The sequence below is a fragment of the Bos grunniens genome, chromosome 19, assembly GCF_055505025.1.
Source record: "Bos grunniens cultivar Pamir isolate PY7600 chromosome 19, Bosgru_T2T1.0, whole genome shotgun sequence".
Lineage (NCBI taxonomy): Eukaryota > Metazoa > Chordata > Mammalia > Artiodactyla > Bovidae > Bos > Bos grunniens.
In genome coordinates, this window is record NC_141183.1 from 1803654 (window position 1) to 1822691 (window position 19038).

Here is a 19038-nt window from a genome sequence, read left to right on the forward strand (position 1 = left end):
GATAATTGGTCTCCTTTCCTCCTCAGCCCAATAAGTGACCTGTGGGGGAGGGTGGCCTGCTGAGAAGCGGATATGGTTTCTGTTCGGGTGGAATTTCACCCACCCCTGTTCTAAGAAGGTGGCGGACTCTGTTTCCTTGTCCTCTTGTTGCTGTTCAGTCAGTCCCAAGTTGTATCTCATTTTTTGCGACCTTAGCCAGCCAGGCTCCTCTGTCCATGGGATTCTCCAGGCAGGAATACTGGAGTGGGTTGCCGTACCTTCCTCCAGGGGATCTTCCCAACCTAGGAACTGAACCCTAGTCCCTTATGTCTCCTGCGTTGGCAGGCGGGTTCTTTACCACTAGCGCCACCTGGGAAGCCCCAGCTTTTAAAGGCTCTGGCCAGGAAGTGACGTTGCGAAGTTCCGCCCACAGGCTGGGCTGGAAGTTGGCCCACGGGCCTCCCGGCTCCCAGCCGCGAGGAGGCTGGGACCCACTCGGGGGCACGTGGATTCTGGGGCTTCCGCCCCCAGCCTCGGGTGCTTGTTTAGCATCTGAGGCATCACTTTATTTAACGCTCTTACACCTGCGTTTCTGAAGAGCTTATTACAAATGGCTTTTGGGGTTTCCCCCTGCATTGTCTTAGTCTAACTCCCCGAAGTCCTGGGACCAAACTACATTTCTCCAAACTACACGGGAGGAGATGAAGGTCCGCATAGGTGAGCGGACGACAGAGTCAGTGAAAAGGGGAGCCTGACACCACGGTTCTGAGCCGAGACCACTCTGCTCTCCCACGGAGGCCGCACAGACCGTGAGGCTTTGCAAGGAATATCGAGGCTATTAGGGCTTCCCAGCTGGTGCGGTGGTAAAGAACCCGCCTGCCAATGCAGGATAGACGAGAGTTCTGGGATTGATCCCTGGGTCGGGAAGATCCCCTGGAGGAGGAAATGGCAGCCCGCTCCAGTATTCTGGGAAACGCCGGGGACAGAGGAGCCTGGCGGGCTACAGTCCACAGGGTCGCAAAGAGCTGGACAGGACTGAGCACGCACACACACACACACACACACACACACACACACACACTCACACTGAGAATGCTGATAGAAACTTCTTAAGCATCAGGATGGTGGTGGAAACACTGAATCCGCTGGTCTGTTTTCTGTTGAGAAAGTAATAACTGTACCAAGATTTCACTGAGATTTTGCTAACTGGGCTGATTTCCCAACACAAACCCCTTCTTTCCTGATTGAAATACAATCACTTCCTCCTTGGAAGCGGTGTCGCAATAGACCCTGTGTTTCCACTCGGGCTTCACTGGCCCGGCCCGTCCTGACCTCCCGGAGTCACGGCTCAGGCTTGGTTCACGGTGAGAGGTCAGGGCTCGAGCCGGAGGGGACGGAGGGCGGGGGACCAGCGCGGGGAGGGGTGCTCAGAGGCCAGCCCTGGCGGAGAACCACGAGGACCGCGGTCACGAGAACAGAAATCAGGAGGAAGAGGAGCAGCGACCCCGACTGGGCCAAGAGGCCTGAATGAAGGAAGGCGATCGCTCACCCTCACCTCACTCCTGGATCACGTCCAGTGCTGCCTGAAGCACTGTGTAGGTTTTATTCATGGTTCTTGCTCAGTTGCTCAGTCGCGTTCGACTCTTTGCGACCCCATAGGCTGCACGCAGCACGCCCGGCCTCCCTGTCCTTCACTGTCTCCCGGAGTTTGCTCAAACTCATGTGCACTGAGTGGGTGATGCCATCCAACCATCGCATCCTCTGTGTTCCCCTTCTCCTTCTGCCCTCAGTCTTTCCCAGCATCGGGGTCTTTCCCAGTGAGCCGGCTCTTCGCATCAGGTGGCCCAAGGATTGGAGCTTCAGCTTCAGCATCAGTCCTTTTGTCAAGCACTGTCTGAAGCAATTTGCAACTTTTACTCGTGGACTCCTCCCAGAAACTGCTTATAAGGTCAGTGTGACTGTTACTCCATCCACCCTAAAGAAATGGGGCCCGGATGAAGGCAGCACAGGTGAACTCTCCAAGGTCGCCCGGCTAAGAAGCGGCAGACGTGTGATGAGACTCCAGCCTGGAGTCAGAATGTGGGGGAGAGATTCCAGGAACGCTTTCACCCTCGGTTATAAAAACAAAGAAATTACAGTATAACCATACAAAGCAGGTCTGTGGAGTATAAGGGCGGACGAATTCGGCTCTTTCCAAAGCTTTTGCTGCTTACTGACAACCTCCTCTCTGGCAGGACCGCACAGGCTCTCTGCATCCAGAGCAGAGAGCTGGATGCGGTGCTGGCTGTCCTGCCTCTGGGACGCTGACTGCTGCCCACCAGTGCGCTCCGGTGGCATCTCAGCTTTGTCTCCAGGACCCAGCCTGAGACGCAAGGCAAAGTTGCCACCACTGTTGCACCACGGCCTTTGACGTCCGTGTTCCGGTGAGACCCAGCTTGTCTGAGTGGCCATCCTCGTGTGAAGGTGGGGATACCAGTGCCTCTCGTAGCGGGCGGTTCTGAGGGTTCAAGGTGATGGTCCGTGGGGTGGGGCCAGCCCTGCACCCGTGCAGAATGGCTGTCACCCATTTTCAATGCCACCAGCTCAAGGTCAGAGAGAAAGGTCCCCAGTGAGGCAAGAGCAGCCTACTGAACTGGCTTGATAAGTGCTTTGTGAAAAAAAGAGAACAGGAAAAGGAGGATTTCTGCCAAGTCAGTGAGAAACATCAGCTAATGGCTTTCCCCAGGTGTGTGTGTGCGTATGTGTGTGTGCACTTGTGCGAGCACATGTGTGCCTGTGTGTACATGTGTGTGTGCACGTGTGTGTGTGTGGGGGGGCGCATATAATTTCTGGAGTTGTTCTTTCAGTCGCTCAGTCATGCTGACTCTGTGACCCCATGGACTGTAGCCCACCAGGCTCCTCTGTCCACAGGATTCTCCAGGCAAGAATACTAGAGTGGGTTGCCATTTCCTTCTCCAGGCGATCTTCCTGACCCAGGGATTGAACCTGGGTCTCCTGCATTGGCACGCGGGTTCTTCACCACTGAGCACTGGGGAAGCCCTGTAATTTCTGAGGTAGGTAGACTAATTGCAGATGCCCCGTCTGTGTTTTCCCCCTCGGTAAGCTCTAGATATCACAGTGACTACGGAGAGATGAACATGCATATTTTCTCTCTGGAAGCAGCAGCAGAGGCTGAGGCAGGCCAGGGCTGGGCTGGAAGCTCCGGGGTTTTTTCCTGGCATCTGGAGAATGCAGATCCTGCTTCTCGTGTCTTGTGCACCCAAGCAGGCATTAAACATTAATGAATATGGTGGGCTGTTGATGGAAATCAAATCACCCACACGGAACGCAGAGCAATAACCAACTGGTGGTGCTTTACCTGCTGCTGACTCAGGGCGGCGGGAGCCAGGCCCTCTGCCCTGTGCCTTACCCTGGAGACCTCACTCTGCCCTCTACCCACTGGGTCAGGTCTGCGGCCCACTTTACGGAGCAGGAAACCGAGAAAATGAGCCTCAGGTCTCCCAGTGTTTATGTAGCAGAGTCAGGATTTAAACCCAGAGCTGCCCAACCACAAAGCCTCTGGAGTTCTCATGTATTCACTCATTTCTTGTTGTTCAGTTGCCAAGTCGTGACGGACTCTTTGTGACCCCATGGACTGCAGCATGCCAGGCTCCCCTGTCCCTCACCATCCTCCAGAGTTTGCCCAAGTTCATGCCCACTGAGTCGGTGAAGCCATCCAACCATCTCATCGTCTGTCATCCCCTTCTCCTCCCGCCTTCAATCTTTCCCAGCATCAAAGTCTTTTCCAGTGAGTCATCTCTTCAAATCAGGTGGCCAAAGTATTGGAGCTTCAGCTTCAGCATCAGTCCTTCCAATGAATATTCAGGGTTGATTTCCTTTAGGATTGACTGCTTGGCTCTCCTTGCAGTCCAAGGGACTCTCAAGAGTCCTCTCCAGGACCACAGTTTGAAAGCATCAGTTCTTCAGTGCTCTGCCTTCTTCACTCATTTGGAAACACTTATCAAGCACCTGCTGTACACAAGCAGCATTTTAGACTCTGGGGTCATATGGCCAAGAAGCAAGCAAACATCCAGCCTTCTGCCTGTTTCCCGTGGCAGCCCTAACAAGCAACTCAGACTTGGGGGCTTTACGGACATGTGTTCTCAGAGTTCTGGAGCCATGAGTTTGAGATTGTGGTGTCAGCAGGGCTGCATTCCTTCCGGGAGGACCCACTCTTTGCTTCTTCTGGCTCCGGTGGCTGCTGACATTCCTTGGCTTGTGGTCACGTCCCTCCAGCCTCTGCCTTCTTGGTCCCAACATCTCCTTTCCTGTCTGTGTCTAAGCTCGCTCTGTTTTTCTCTTGCCAAGGACACATGCCGTGGGATTCAGGGCCACCCACGTACTCCAGCCGGGTCTCCTCCTGTCAAGACGATTAAGTACCTCAGCAAAGATATTTTTTCCAAAGAAGATAACGGTGTTCTGGGGATCGGGGTTTGGCTACATCCACTCAGTTCAACACGTCCTTGAAAAGCTGACAGTCCAGTGAGGGTGCACCCGAAGCATGCCAGTAAACGAGAGGCCAGTATGGCGTGACAAAAGCCCTGATGAAAGTCACGCAGGAGTTGGTGAAAGAGGCCGGGCCTCTGTTTGGGTTGGAGGGACAGGACAGATTCTCCGAGTGGGCCGCTTTGCAGGCTGTCCTGAAGGACAGGAGTTAGCTGACCACCTCCAGTGGTGCCCAGGGTTCTCGCCTTGTTCACCTGCTTGCTTATTTACACTTTAAAGAGTAAATAACATTACGGGGTGTGTTAGGCACAGCAACTGCCCCCCACCCCCGCCCAGAGAGTGAGAACAAAGCATTGTCACAGATGCAGATAAAGTGATTTTAAGCATCACAAATCACAAGTGGCCTAAACAGTGCTAGCTCAGTTCCTGCCAAAAAGAAGGGCTGCAGATCAACTGCTATAAATCCAAGCCCATCATTTTTGGCTGACCTCCCTTGACCTTTTGACGGATTTACAGCCCATGGCAGAACAGAACGCCACCTCATCCAGTTACCTGGGGTGCACATTTCCGAGTTTAACCTGGAGGGGCCCCTGGTAAGTTACACTGCTCAAATTAAGCATCCGATGGTCGCTTTCTTGATGGCTTTTTAATACCTCAGGTGAGCACTGGCGTATCGTCTGTTCTGGTGTTTTTCCAGCCAGACGTTTTGTGGTCATGTTCCGCAGCACGTGGGCTTCACGTATGGACCTCCCGTTGGCTTGCCTGTCACAGCAGATCCAGGCGAACCGGCCGAGGAGGCTGCGGGCTGTCCCAGTAGTCTGGCCCCTGTCTGGGCTCTGTGGCTTGAGGCCGGTGGCTTGAGTTCCCTTGCCCGTCCTGTTTGACTCTGAGACCTTCATAAAGAGCCTTTGTTCCCACATCCAAGTTCAGTTAATTAGCAGATCTATTTCCCTGTCCCGAATGACGACCCTGACGACCACACTCCAGGCACCCCCCGGAGTCTCATCCTAAATGCACTGCTGCTCAACGCCTATCAGAAGCTCTGGCAGAGAGAGCAAGATCTGCTGTGTAAATGGTAAAGTGCTCTTTTGTGTAAACAGGAAAACAATCCTTTTAAAAATTGAAAGTAAAATGGCAGCTGCATGGCCTTCCTAGGCATCATGAGATGTGCATGACTACAGCGGGCTTCGCGGGGCTTCCCCTAAACACATGTCCATGACCTAACCTTCAGGTGGTGCTAGTGATAAAGAATCTGCCTGCCAATGCAGGACCCACAGGAGACACGGGTTTGAGCCCTGGGTCAGGAAGATCCCCTGGAGAATGAAATGGCAACCCCCTCCAGTGTTCTTGCCTGGAGAATCCCAAGGACAGAGGAGCCTGTGGGCTACAGTCCATGGGGTTTCAGAGTCGGACATGACTGAATGCTCATACCTATCCTATCCCTAACCTCTGAAACCTGTGACCATGACCTTACTTGGAAAATAAGGGCTGGGAGCAGCTGGCCTCTCCCCAGCCGATTTTTTTGGATCTGCTATGACAGAGGTAAGTAACGTTCTTGAGGTGAGACTGTCTTGGATTATCCAGGTGAGTCCTGAGTCCACGACCTGGGTCCTTATAGGAGACAGACACAGATGGAATGGAGAGTCCCTTGGACAGCAAGGAGGTCAGACCAGTCAACCCCAAAGGAAATCAACCCTGAATATTCATTGGAAGGACTGATGCTGAAGCTGAAGCTCCAATACTTTGGCCACCTGATTTGAAGAGATGACTCACTGGAAAAGACTTTGATGCTGGGAAAGATTGAAGGCGGGAGGAGAAGGGGACGACAGAGGATGAGATGGTTGGATGGCATCACTGACTCAGGGGACATGAATTTGACCAAACTCTGGGAGATGGTGGAGGACAGGGAAGCCTGGTGTGCTGCAGTCCACGGGGTCACTGGGGGGATATGACTGGGTGACTGGACAACCACAACCTGAGTTCACAACCTGCGTCCTTATAGGAGAGAGACAGACACACAGAGGTGAAAGAGGAGGCGAGGCGATCAGGGACGCAGGGGCTGGAGTGATGCAGGCGGCCACCGAAGCTGGAAGCAGCGCAGAACGGATTCTCCCATAGACCCTCCAAGGAGCCTGCTACCTTGCCCACACCTTGGTTTCAGAACACAGACTCCAGAACTGTGAAAGAGTAAGTTTACATTATTCCAAGCAACCAACAGTGGCTTAAACAGGGGCAATTTGCTACGGCAGCCCTGGGAGACGAATACAGTGACTGAACTCCCTTTTCAGACCTTGCTCAGGAAATGCTAAGAGATCCAATGGCTCAGTGTGCATAACACAGCTTGGTGTGCGTTTTCTCATATTCTGTCAAAATTACCTTGAAGCACAGGTTTTCAAAATGCAAACGGAAGCAATCATTTTCAGAACCTGTGAAGCACCTCCAGAAACCCTGGAAGTTCATGAAGCACACTTGGAAAGTGCTTGTCCAGTGTTTTCACTCAGACAGAAGAAATCCTGGTTGAGGGGGGAGAGAGCTTGGAAAACAGGGCTGCTGGAGCTTCAAGAAGAACCACAGACTCACCCTCTTCATGTTAAAAAGGAGGCAAGTGCTTCCCTGGGGACTGACACAAGGCATCCTGGGTCCCAGTGGAGTTTTGAGAGAAAGACACATGAGCTCACATCCACTCCTCCTTTGGACTCCTATAAAGAGAGCACGGTTGATTTAAAGGAAAGCCCAAATTAATAAAGATTCCTATCCTCTTGCAGGAATTCTAATGGTTGGTGTAAAAGATTTGCACAATAGGAACTTGTTAACAAATGAATTTGCTTTAAAAATGTCTTATTGGGCTTCCTGAAAGGCTCAGTGGTAAAGAATCTGCCTGCCAACGCAGGAGACATGGGCTCTATCCAGGATATCCGGGAAGAGCCCACGTGCTGCGGAACAGCTGAGCTGCTGTCCCACAGCTAAGCCTGTGCTATGGAGCCCGCGAGCCGCAACTAAGGAAGCCCTCGCACCCCAGAGCCCGTGCTCCGCGGCAACAAGAGAAGCCTCCGCAACAAAAGCCACGGCAATGAGAAGCCTGCACACTGCAACTAGGGAGTAGCTCCCGTTCGCCACAGCTAGAGAAAAGCCAGAGCAGCAACAAACAGCCAAAAATAAAAATTTAAAATGTCTTACTAAAACTCGAGAACGGTGGCTATCAGAGTCAGAAACTGCAGCAGGCACAAGTTGAGAAAATGTCTAGCTCACGCCCGTCACAGAAGTTCTTCCAGGTCACTCGAGGTCTGGGCAGCCAGCCTGGTTTGGGGGAACTGTTCTTCCCACCCTGAGCCACGTGGCTCGAATAGAGAGCATCAATAGAAAGTTTCCAATGACTCCACCTCCCCAGAGCCAGTGATTGGTTGAAGCACCTGCACTCCTCAGAACTGGACCAATCATAACCCTCTACAGCCTGGCTGTCCCAGGTCTGGCCAATCAGCGACTTTGCCCAGGATCTTTCTTTTTGGAAATCTGAGAAGCGCTTTTCTCTCTCTCGGGTCCCAGTGCTCTTGGGGCTCCGAACCTGCAGAGGGGATTAAAGCAGGCAGAAGGACTAAGCGATAGAGTAGAGCTAGCTGACCTCACCGAGCTTTGGTTACTTGATTCTCCACATTTCCTTTAACTGCTTGCATTGTTTGGAGTCGGATTTCTGTCGCTTGACATCAAAGTATCCTGAAGAGAGTAGGCAGCACTTTGCAAATATCATGTACTATTTCTTAAGAAAATAAACGTAGCCACAGAATGCAAAGTATGTGTAAAATGTAAGGGAAATATAGACCTCATCAGTTGAACTGGGTAGGATCCAATGATCCCGGTTTAAAAAACAACGCTGCAATGAAATGTTGGTGAATCGGGGCTTGACTTGATGATGGAATTGCAGCTGGTCAGTCTGACTTCCTCCAGAATCTCTAAGTGCCCGGAGAAGCACAGGAGGCAGAAATAAGCAGCTGCTGGTGGTGCAGGATTCCTAACTCAGAGTTAATACAAAACAAAACAGGAGCTGGGCTGTGAGTGCAGATAAACACACTTTCCCCACAAAGTCACTACTCGGCCACTGAAGAAAATGAACCAGAAATAGAAAGATTCCGGTTATCCCGCTGTACAGCACAAGGGACTCAGCTCAGTGTTCTGTGGCAGCCTGGGTGGGAGGGGAGTTTGGGGGAGAAGGGATGCATGTGTATGTGTGGCTGAGTCCCTTTGCTGCCCACCTGAAACTATCACAATATTGTTAATCACCTATACTCCAGTATAAAATAAAAGTCCCACTTAAATGGATGAAACTCGGATGACTATCTGTCCCTCCACACAGACTCCACTGTGGTGAGCATCACGAAAAATGAGCTTACCCACAGCCCATGCGCTTGACCCGGTGGAGACAGCTGGAGGCCAGGGCGCCACGTGAGAGCTGCACTCGCTTCCCAGGGCTGAACAGCTTCGCTTTTTCTTCTGCCAGCAGAACGCTCTTCTCACCCACCCACCTCCCCCAAATTTCCTAAAACCCTGTTTCTTCCCAGGCCGTCTTACTTTCATCGTCCAGCTCTTCTGTTCATCTGCCCTCGTGCCAACAACTCCTTCAGTTTCGCTCTCCTCTCCACATTTTGCTGAATTTTCTTACAGGTTCTTGGCTTCTTAGCAATCACAGTCCTCCACCATGTTCTATCCCCTGTGGCTGTCCAAATTTATCGGGTTTGTTACCAGAGAGTCCAATAAAACAGGCCTTCTCTGGGTCTTAGCTTCACCTCTTGTTCCAGACGAAAGATGCTGGCGGGCTCCAGGTCTTGATTTCCAAGGTCGGCCTCCAGGGACCCACACTCCCGGATCCCGGCGTCTCCAGGGCACTCAGACTCAGGGTTGGGGTTGATTTCACATTTCCACCGTAAGACATCCTGCCAAGTGACAAGCCACAAAGAGAACTAGGCCTTTTTTTCCATACTGTGGTTTTCATTAGTCCTGTGTGTGTGCGCCTGCCTATAATAACAGGTACTCATATGCTCTGACTCCTAGAACTTCTGCTCCATCCGGGCTGCAGCTGTTTGGAATGGTGTCCCCGCCTCGGCTTGGAGCCACGCGAAAGCCGACTTCAGCAGAACCCTCAGGTCCTCAGCAGTGTCTGGTTTAACAGATGATCACGGGGAAGACACAGGTCGGCGCCTACAGAGGGGTGAGTGGGGAGTGCTTTTGGCTAAATCAGGGTTTCTCTGTGGTTCCCGCTTTTTTAAATGCATGACTTCTTGGCTGCTCTTTCCTCAGAAAATGCAGGAAGCTGAGGAAATTCTCTCTTTTTGGCAAACAGCACCTTCTCGACTTTCTTCCAGGGCTTTAAAAAAAATTTTATTTTGGAAGTTGATTTTATTTACGTTACTGCAATAGAGAGAGCACCCCTGGTCTAAATGCCAGGATGTCTCAGTAAGAGGGTTTCGCCTGAGACTTTCAAAGGGGGAAGAGGCAGGTTATAGGTGGGATGACTTGTTTTTGGTCAAGATTGTTTTTGTTCAAGGCTTTCATCCCCCACAGGGGCTAAAAGGATGTTGAGTAACAGCCCCCAAGTCCTGAGGTCGTCTGTTCCTAATTATTTGTTCTACAGATATTCACTCTGGCTCTCCCGTAGGGGGAACCACGGAACAGATGTATCCGTGCGACCACGTGCAGGCTGGGGGCTTCTCATGCCAGGAGCGAGGGCCATTCATGCTCATGTGACAGCCGCCGTGAGGCTGCACAGTCACAACAGTTCCCGTGATGCTGTAGGGGAGGATGCGTCCCGTCGGGGAGGGACCGGCGTGGAGGGAGGTGGCCGGAAACGCCTTTCCCAGAGAGGAGAAATGAGGACCTGGAGCTTCCAAGGATGCAGAGGGCTGGAGCTGATGGTGAGACCGCGTGGATCCTAGCCCCTCGGGGTGCCAAGCCCATCTGAGGTTTGCCAGCTGCCTGACACAGAAGGCAAGTGGCAACCAGCTTCCCATCCCCGGTTTTCTCCAGAAAACGAAGTCAATGGTAGTGCTACGTTTGTTTTCTATGCCGAGGAGCAAATTACCGCCACCCTGGTGGCCTTACGCTACCCACACTGACCCGCTCTCCGAGCTGCAGGTCAGGGTTCCAGCTCAGCGTGACTGAGTGCCCAGCGCAGGCTTCACAAGGCTGAGGTCAAGCTGTCCGCCAGGCTGCGTGCTCCTCCGGAGAGTCTGCAGAAGGCTCTGCTGCCGTGTTTGTTCCTGTTGTTGGACGAATTCCTCTCCTTGTGGTTGTGCAACCGAGGGCCCTGTTTCCCAGCTGGCTGTCAGCGGGGCTCAGCTTAGGTCCTGAAGGTCACTGTCTCTCTTGCCACAGCCCCCCCACCCCATCTGCAAGTCAGCAGAGGCACTTCCAGCCCTTATTCGACTTCCTCTTTGATTAGCTGGAGAAAACTCTCTGCCTTCAAAGGGCTCGTGTCATCAGGTCCAACACAGCCAGGTCAACATTGCCAGCGTTCACTGGGTCACAGAGGAAGCGAGGGGCTTCCAGAAAAAACATCTATTGCTGCTTCACTGATTATGCTAAAACCTTTGTGCGGATCCCGACAAACTGCGGGAAATTCTTCAAGAGATGGGAGTACCAGACCACCTTACCTGCCTCCTGACAAACCTGTATGCAGGTCAAGAAGCAACGGTTAGAACCGGACGTGGAACAATGGGCTGGTTCCAAATCAGGAAAGGAGTACGTCAAGGCTGTGTGTTGTCACCCTGCTTATTTAACTTATATGCAGACTACATCATGCGAAATACCAGGCTGGATGAAGCACAAGCTGGAATCAAGATTGCTGGGAGAAATATCAATAACCTCAGATATGCAGATGACACAACACTTACGGCAGAAGGTGAAGAGGAACTAAATAGCCTCTTGATGAGGGTAAAATAAGAGAGTGAAAAAGCTGACTTAAAACTCAAGATTCAAAAAACTTGAGTTTTTTGGTCATGGCATCCAGTCCCATCACTTCATGGCAAATAGATGGGAGAAAAGTGGGAACAGTGACAGATTTTATTTTCTTGGGCTCCAAAATCACTGTGGATGGTGACTGTAGCCACGAAATTAAAAGAAGTTTACTCCTTGGAAGGAAAGTTCTGACCAACCTAGACAGTGTATTAAAAAGCAAAGACACCACTTTGCTCACAAAGGTCCATCTAGTCAAGGCTGTGGTTTTTCCAGTGGTCATGTACGGACGTGAGAGTTGGACCATAAAGAAGGCTGAGCACCAAAAAATTGATGCTTTCTAATTGTGGTGTTGGAGAAGACTCTTGAGAGTCCCTTGGACTGCAAGGAGATCCAACAAGTCCATCCTAAAGGAAATCAGTCCTGGGTGTTCATTGGAAGGACTGATGTTGAAGCTGAAACTCCAATACTTCGGCCACCTGATGGGAAGAGCCGCCTCATTGGAAAAGACCCTGATTCTGGGAAAGATTGAGGGCAGGAGGAGAAGGGATGAGATGGTTGGATGGCATCACCAACTCAGTGGACCTGAATTTGAGCAAACTCTGGAAATGGTGAAGGACAGAGGAGCCTGGCATGCAGCAGTCCATTGGGTCTTGAAGAGATAGATACGATGTAGCGACTGAACAATAAGGACAACAAATATCTGGGTAATCTCCCTATCCCAAGGTCACCCTCTCTGGTAGAGAGGTTTAGTTACATCTGTAAACTCCCACCAGGGCCGGGCCTCTAGGGACGTGTCTAGGACTCATACACCTTCTTCCTGAGAAATTGTGAGGCCTGAGTTAGCAGGTGTATGTCAAGTACACGGCAGCTACCACGCCTGTCTCGGGCAGGATTTGCATGCAGAGAACTGGCCAGCCCTTCTCGCAGATGGACAAGGACTTGGCTGGGGGTGAAGGAGGCGGGGTGGCAGCTGTTAGGACCAGCAGAGCAGTCGATGAGCACCTTCCGGCTCTCAGCCAAAGGGCTTCTTTCTGATGACACTGGAGACAGGAGGTGCGGGTCTCCCTTGCGTGGTACCCTCCCCAGTTTGGCTCTTTGCCATGCTGACCACAGCGAGGACTGGGCTTTGGGATGAGGCACTAGGAAGCTGGCCCAGTCCTCTACGAAACCATCTGCTTGGAGCTCTTGGCTCTGACAAGAGGGGAGGTTTCCTCCAGCTGAAAGTCCAGGGACTCAGAAACCACTGAAGTCATAGCTTTTCCCCAACTAGCCCAGCAAGGCTCTAATTGGGAGAGAAGAGAAATGGACGTCCGGACTCCCACCCCCTCTGCTAACCACATGCGGGTGGGTGGTGGCTGAGGGCCCTTTTCAGACCCGTTCTCAGCCTGGCATCACTGGCAGAAGAACCAGCAGGGGGTGCTGGCCTTGCTGACTCTGGGCGAAAGACAGACAGCAGTCTCTGAGCTGGGCCCTGGGCTTCTATCCAAGGCTCTGTAGGGGAGCCGCCCGTTCCCAATAACCCTGCTCTCCAAGTGATCTGGGCGAGCGTGAGATCAGTAGGAAAGAGGCAAAAAGGAAGAGGCGAGAAGAGACTTTATTTTTCCTTCCCCAGATGCACGGTGGGAAGCAGCTTTCCCTCCGCCGATTCCTAGGCCAGACCGTTCTCGTGCCTGGTTGAACTCTTTCTCGTCTTGTCTGGCTCTCTCCCTGCCCTCCTATCACTGCTTTGGCTTCTGGAGTTTGTCAGAGCTTCTCCCAGAAAAACTGGAGCCAGTTTACTCCCCATGAACGCCTGTCACTTTCGCAGAGCTGCAGCGTCTCTTTGCTGTGACTTTCAAAGAGAGTCTTGGGCCAGACTTTCTTCAGTGAGAGCAAGTATGCAGGAGGAGGGAGATGGGGCATCTGATGGGGGGAAGAGCACAGATGGACACAGTCGGTAATTACAGGAAAACAGAACCTTCTTGATCCTGGAGGAGGGGGTCCAGAGAGAAAAGCAGAGAGAAGAGAATGTGTGTCTGTGTCGCAGCTGCAGGAGTTTTTACACCACGGAGGCATGACCCCGTTTGACCTTGACTGTAACAACCAGAAGGTTACAGAGGAACCGACCAAAGATATGTGGGCGCAAGGCCAAGCTGAGCTGACCAGCTTTGACAAGTCAAAGGACAGATGTGGTCTGGTTCTCGCAGCTTCTGGGAGGGGGCGAAACCCAGAGCTCAGCCTCTAAGCTGTGAGGGTAGTGGCACCGTGAACCTGGGATCCAGGTATGCACTGCCCTTCATCACTGCTTTGACAGGAAAAGGTGGAGAAGGCGATGGCACCGCACTCCAGCACTCTTGCCTGGAAAATCCCATGGATGGAGGAGCCTGGTGGGCTGCAGTCCATGGGGTCGCTAAGAGTTGGACACGACTGAGCGACTTCACTTTCACTTTTATGCATTGGAGAAGGAAATGGCGACCCACTCCAGTGTTCTTGGCTGGAGAATCCCAGGGACCAGGGAGCCTGGTGGGCTGCCGTCTACGGGGTCGCAGAGTTGAACACGACTAAAGCGACTTAGCAGCAGCAGCAGCAGCTTGTTGGTTTAAGGTCTGAAATACTGACGACCCCATTTCCCTGGCTCCCCGTGCCCCCTGACTCCCTGTGGCCCCCTGGCTCCCCGTGACACCCCTGGCTCCTGGTGCTCCCTGGCTCCCCATGCCCCCCGACTCCCTGTGGCCCCCCTGGCTCCCCGTAACCGCCCCTGACTCCCTGTGGCCCCCCCGGCTCCCCGCGACACCCCTGGCTCCCCGTGCCCCCCTGACTCCCTGTGGGCCCCCTGGCTCCCTGTGACCCCCCTGGCTCCTGGTGCTCCCTGGCTTCCCATGCCTCCCTGACTCCCTGTGCCCCCTGACTCCCCGTGGCCCCCCTGACTCCCCGTGGCCCCCTGGCTCCCCATGGCCGCCCCTGACTCCCCATGGCCCCCCTGGCTCCCCGTGCCCCCTGTGTCCTCACGCCCGTCGAGGGCTGGTCCTGGACCACTGGAGGGATCAGCGGCCGACGATGCGACAGGAACATTTTCCCTGATTACTTTTTTAACCTGGATTGTGCCTCACTGTGGTGTTGGAGAAGACTTCTGAGAATCCCTTGGACTGCAAGGAGATCCAACCAGTCCATCCTAAAAGAAATCAGTCCTGAATATTCATTGGAAGGACTGATGCTGAAGCTGAAATCCAATACTTTGGCCACCTCATGTGAAGAGGTGACTTATCTGACAAGACCCTGATGCTGGGAGGGATTGGGGGCAGGAGGAGAAGGGGACGACAGAGGATGAGATGGTTGGATGGCATCATTGACTTGACGGACGTGAGTCTGAGTGAACTCCGGGAGCTGGTGATGGACAGGGAGGCCTGGCGTGCTGCGATTCATGGGGTTGCGAAGAGTCGGACACAACCGAGCAACTGAACTGAACTGTGCCTCACTTAGTTACACTTTGAGGGGGACAGAGAGGAAGGGAAGGAAGGACGGCACTTAAGGAGGTCTGCAGCAGGCTTCAGGTCAGCACGGGGATAGCCCACCTGACCCATGACATGCCTTTCGCATCGCTTCAACTTAACTAGGTATTGACATTCCATGAATGAATATTGATCGAGGACCTGAAATATGCAAAACAGTGTGTGAGCTCCATCTTCCACTGAAATAAAAAAGGGATGTGCTGGGAGGCGGCAGGTAAGATGGGACATATCCTAACTCTGGTCACAAGCTCAAGTTATAGGAACGTACTTCTGACTTCATGCATTGCTTGCTAGGGCGGTGGTTAGAAGAATCAGTCAGGCAGACCGACGGGCTCACCTGAGCACGTGGGAGGGCGGCTGACTTGGCTACTGTGTTACCTGCGCTTCTCCAGGTGAGGCAGCTGGTTTGTTGCCACAGTTATTTTGGAAAGCAGCTAACGTTAAGTAATTATTGGCACGACGGCATCCACATATGTGTGCAAAGCTCTGGGTTTTCAGTACTGGCTGGATAGTGGCTGCAGACGAGGGTGGGGGCGCGGGCTTGTGTGTGCAAGAGAGAAGTGGTTGGCACGGTCCCTCCCTGCTTCTCTCCTCTGCTGTTCGTTCTCGCCGTCGGCACTGAAGCCTGCAGCTCTCGATGGCCCTGCGCATCACAGCAGGTGCGTTCACGCGTGCTCACGTCGACGGGGCACCACCTCACGTAAGGTGACGGTGGCTGTCTCTTATAACGGAACTCTGAGTGCGATGCAGATGCATCCTGGCTAGTGGGCCTTCCATGCTCCATTTATGATTATTATCTTTTGTTAAAAATTCTTCTACATCATGGTTTTATTTATTTATTTTTTGGCCATGCTGTGCGACATGGGGGATCTGACTTCCCTGATTGGGGATTGAACCTGGGCCCCCTGCATTGGAAGCTCAGAGTCTTAACCACTGGACCACCAGGGCAGTCCCCCACATTCCATTTCTAGCCTGATGAAGTGCTAGTTACTCAGTCGTGTCCGACTCTTTGCGAGCCCATGGACTGTAGCCCGCCAGGCTCCTCTGTCCATGGCATTCTCCAGACAAGAATACTGGAGTGGGTTGCCGTTCCCTTCTCCAGGGGATCTTCCTGACGGAGGGATCAAACGCGGGTCTCTGCATTGCAAGTGGATTCATTAACAGCTGAGCCACCAGGGAAGCCCTGATACACACCACATAAGCCGGAATATGCTTATTAACATCCTTGCCTGGATGCTTACCATGCACTCTGGGTGAAGCTTCTCTGCCTCTAGGGTCCAGTTTCAACACTTGGAAGAACAGCTCCCCCTCCTGTTACAGCCCACAAACCTCATCTGAGCTCTCATGGATTAAGAGGAAGTAATGGGCTTTCCTGGTGGCTCAGCTGGTAAAGAATCTGCCTGCAATGTAGGAGACCCCAGTTGGATTCCTGGGTTGGGAAGATCCCTTGGAGAAGGGATAGGATACCCACTGCAGTATTCTGGCCTGGAGAATTCCATGGACTCAACAGTCACACAGAGTCGGACACGACTGAGTGACTTTCACTTCACTGATGAGTCAATATCACAACTATCACATTCAACCGACCACACAAACCCATCCCGTTACCTCCGAGTACAGCGAGGCCACAGCCCCCACCCATCCACTGTTAAACGGCCAAGATCACTCCTAATCAGTAAACGAAGTTTTCTGACACGTAATGACACAGAGGTCAAGCTCAAAATGGTCTGTAGGACAGACTGGTGACAAAGAGTCTTGCTTTTCTGCCAAAATACTCCTCCGACTCTCCTTAAGGACCAAACCAGCATACAGAATTTAAGGCCACAGCTGTGTGAATGAGTGGATACTGATCAACACTGACACAGCGCAGTCTCCCGCGTCCCCCCTCAAATCCTCAACTGACGTGTCGATCATTTTCCAAGGGCATAATTTAGTAGTTCACCGATCCTCATGTGGTTGATGAAATAAAGGTAATATCGAAAATGACAGCATCTGAGAAGCAATCTCAAACTGCCTTTTTATTGCATTCAATTAGCAAGAGACTTGGGAACCACTTTTTAATATAAAATTATCAGCCACAGAGTTGCAATTGAAACGCACTGTAGCGACTTCAGCTGATAACTCTCATTTTTTCTCTTCACTTTCCAAAGGCCCCCTCCACCCCTGGCCACTCTCAGCGCTATAGAATGAGGAGCAAACAGTTTTTACTTGGACAAGCGCTGAATTTCCAGAGACTTATGTTTGTCCATCCTCTGGGGGGACCATAAAACCAGCCAAGAGGGCTCATTTGGAAATCTCTTGTGTTAAGAAAAGTGATGAATGTGTCCAAACGTGAGCTGAGTTATCCTCAGACCAGTCCATATTCAGCCAGAGTCCTAACTCCTCCAAGGCCTCTGTCATCAGCTGGGGGTCTCGGAACTGACCATCCCAGCTTCTCTAACACCCTCCCTCCCCACCTCTTCACACACACACAAAATCCTTCTTGATATTACCCTACATATGTTTGGCATTTCCCCCTCTATATTTAGTCTTGGATGTAAAAAAATCCCCAGGTAGTCTATGCAAGCATGGAGGCTCAGCTCCAAGTGAGCCCCCCCCCCCCAATAATAAAACTGCTCGTAGGTTATAACACTCAGGAGAAAGGGGCAAGCCACGCTTTACACTTAACAGAGTGGTGACCACTTGGGGAAACTGACTTTCTGGCCCGCTGACCTCTCCTGATCTCTGACCCCGGGCAGGGGAATAAACAAGAGGGGAGAGCGGGGTTTCCGGGAGTAGCCCTGGTTTCTGAAAGGCGCCCAGGTCTAGAGCTAAGTGCTGGGTGCGGAGAAGCGCTGGACTTGCTCTGTTTGGAAACCTCATTCTGGAAAACCGAGATCCCACATCAGGAGCGGGAGAAAGAGCGAGGAGATGGCCCGGGAACGGAAGGGGCCTGGGGTGAACCCCGGGGGCTCAGGGGCGGGTCTGGGAGCATCTCCGGGCGCGCTACTGCCTGCAAACTTCTCTCCCCGAGATGGGCGCGGGCGCAGCGCGGGGCGCGCGGCGCGGCCGGGGGCCGGGCGGGGCTCACCTGTTCCAGCGGGCCACCTTCCTCCGGTAATAGCGCAGCGCCTCCGGGCCGGCCAGCAGCGAGTCTTCGGGCCCCAGGAGCGGCGGCTCCTCCGGCTCGTTGTACAGCGGGTGCGCGAAGAGGGCCCGCAGCTTGGAGCCGGGATCGCCGCCGCCGCTCGGCTCGACCCGCCGCGGGGCCGAGGGGGCCGGGGCGGGGGCCGGGGAGGCGGCACGGCGGGCGCACGGGCAGCCGAGCGGGCGCTCCCGGGGCTGCAGGCGGCTCCGCACGCGGGGCCCGAGGTGGAAGTAGAGGTCGGCGGCCAGCAGTGCGCCCAGCAGCAGCAGGGTCAGCAGGCGGTCCCGGCGCAGCCCGGGCATGGCCCCGCCGGGTGCGCGCAGAGGCGCCCGAGCCCCGCGGCCGGACGCGCCGCGCGCGCGGAGCCCCCTCCGAGGGGGTCGCCCTTGAAGTCGCGGCCGGGGCGCAGAGCGCGCGGGCGGGGGCGGCGGTCCCTCTCCGCGCCCAGTGGCCCCCGGAGGCCGGTGTCCCCGGGCCCCTGCTTCTCACACCCTCTGCGCCCCGGGAGCCGCGGCAGGTGGAGGATCGGGGCGCCGGGCCGCGGGGACGGGCGGCGCTCGCCTCCCGGCGGCGGCGGCGGAGGAGGGCGGCCGCGGAGCGCGGGGCGTCTCTCCGGAGGATGCGGTCGCTCCGGCTCCTCCGGCGGGCGGCGGGGACGCCCGTGCCCCCGGCTCTTCGGGCCGAGTTGGTGTGCGCGCCCGGCCCCCGGGGGAGGGGTGACGCCGCCGCCCCCGCCCACTGCCGCTGGCACCTGCCCCCGGCGCCGCCCGCCCGCCCGCCGACTCCGGGCCCTCTTCCGGCCCTGCCCGGCCACCTGGTCGCCCGGCCACCGCGCGCCGGCCTCTCGCCCCGGACGCGCGCGGGCCCCGCTCGGGGCTCAGCCAAGCGCTTGAGGGGGCTCGAAGCTGCGCACGAGAGACCTTCGATTTTCGTGTTTATTTCCTAGAAACAAGACAGCTCCCTGAGAGCCTTTCCCCTTAAGAGCTGCCAGGTGTGTGTGCGTGCGTGTGTGTG

General features: G+C 54.1%; 1 protein-coding gene across 5 annotated transcripts in view; it reads right to left on the reverse strand.

Annotated features, from left to right (window-relative positions):
- FAM20A (FAM20A golgi associated secretory pathway pseudokinase) overlaps nucleotides 1–18731 on the reverse strand; it is a 41549-nt gene extending 22818 nt beyond the window's left edge. For 3 of the 5 annotated variants that reach the window (XR_015147010.1, XR_015147011.1, XM_086355871.1), the window contains exon 1: nucleotides 17968–18467. Coding sequence is in view for 2 of the 5 variants with exons in the window: in XM_086355871.1 (XP_086211997.1) it covers nucleotides 17968–18326 (359 nt within the window). In the remaining 3 variants the exon portion in view is untranslated. Of the gene's footprint in view, nucleotides 1–7044; nucleotides 7164–7641; nucleotides 7765–17967 lie in introns of those variants that run through there. The other 2 variants (XM_086355872.1, XM_086355870.1) reach the window with 2 other exon arrangements.
- Between the last annotated feature and the right edge of the window lie 307 nt (nucleotides 18732–19038).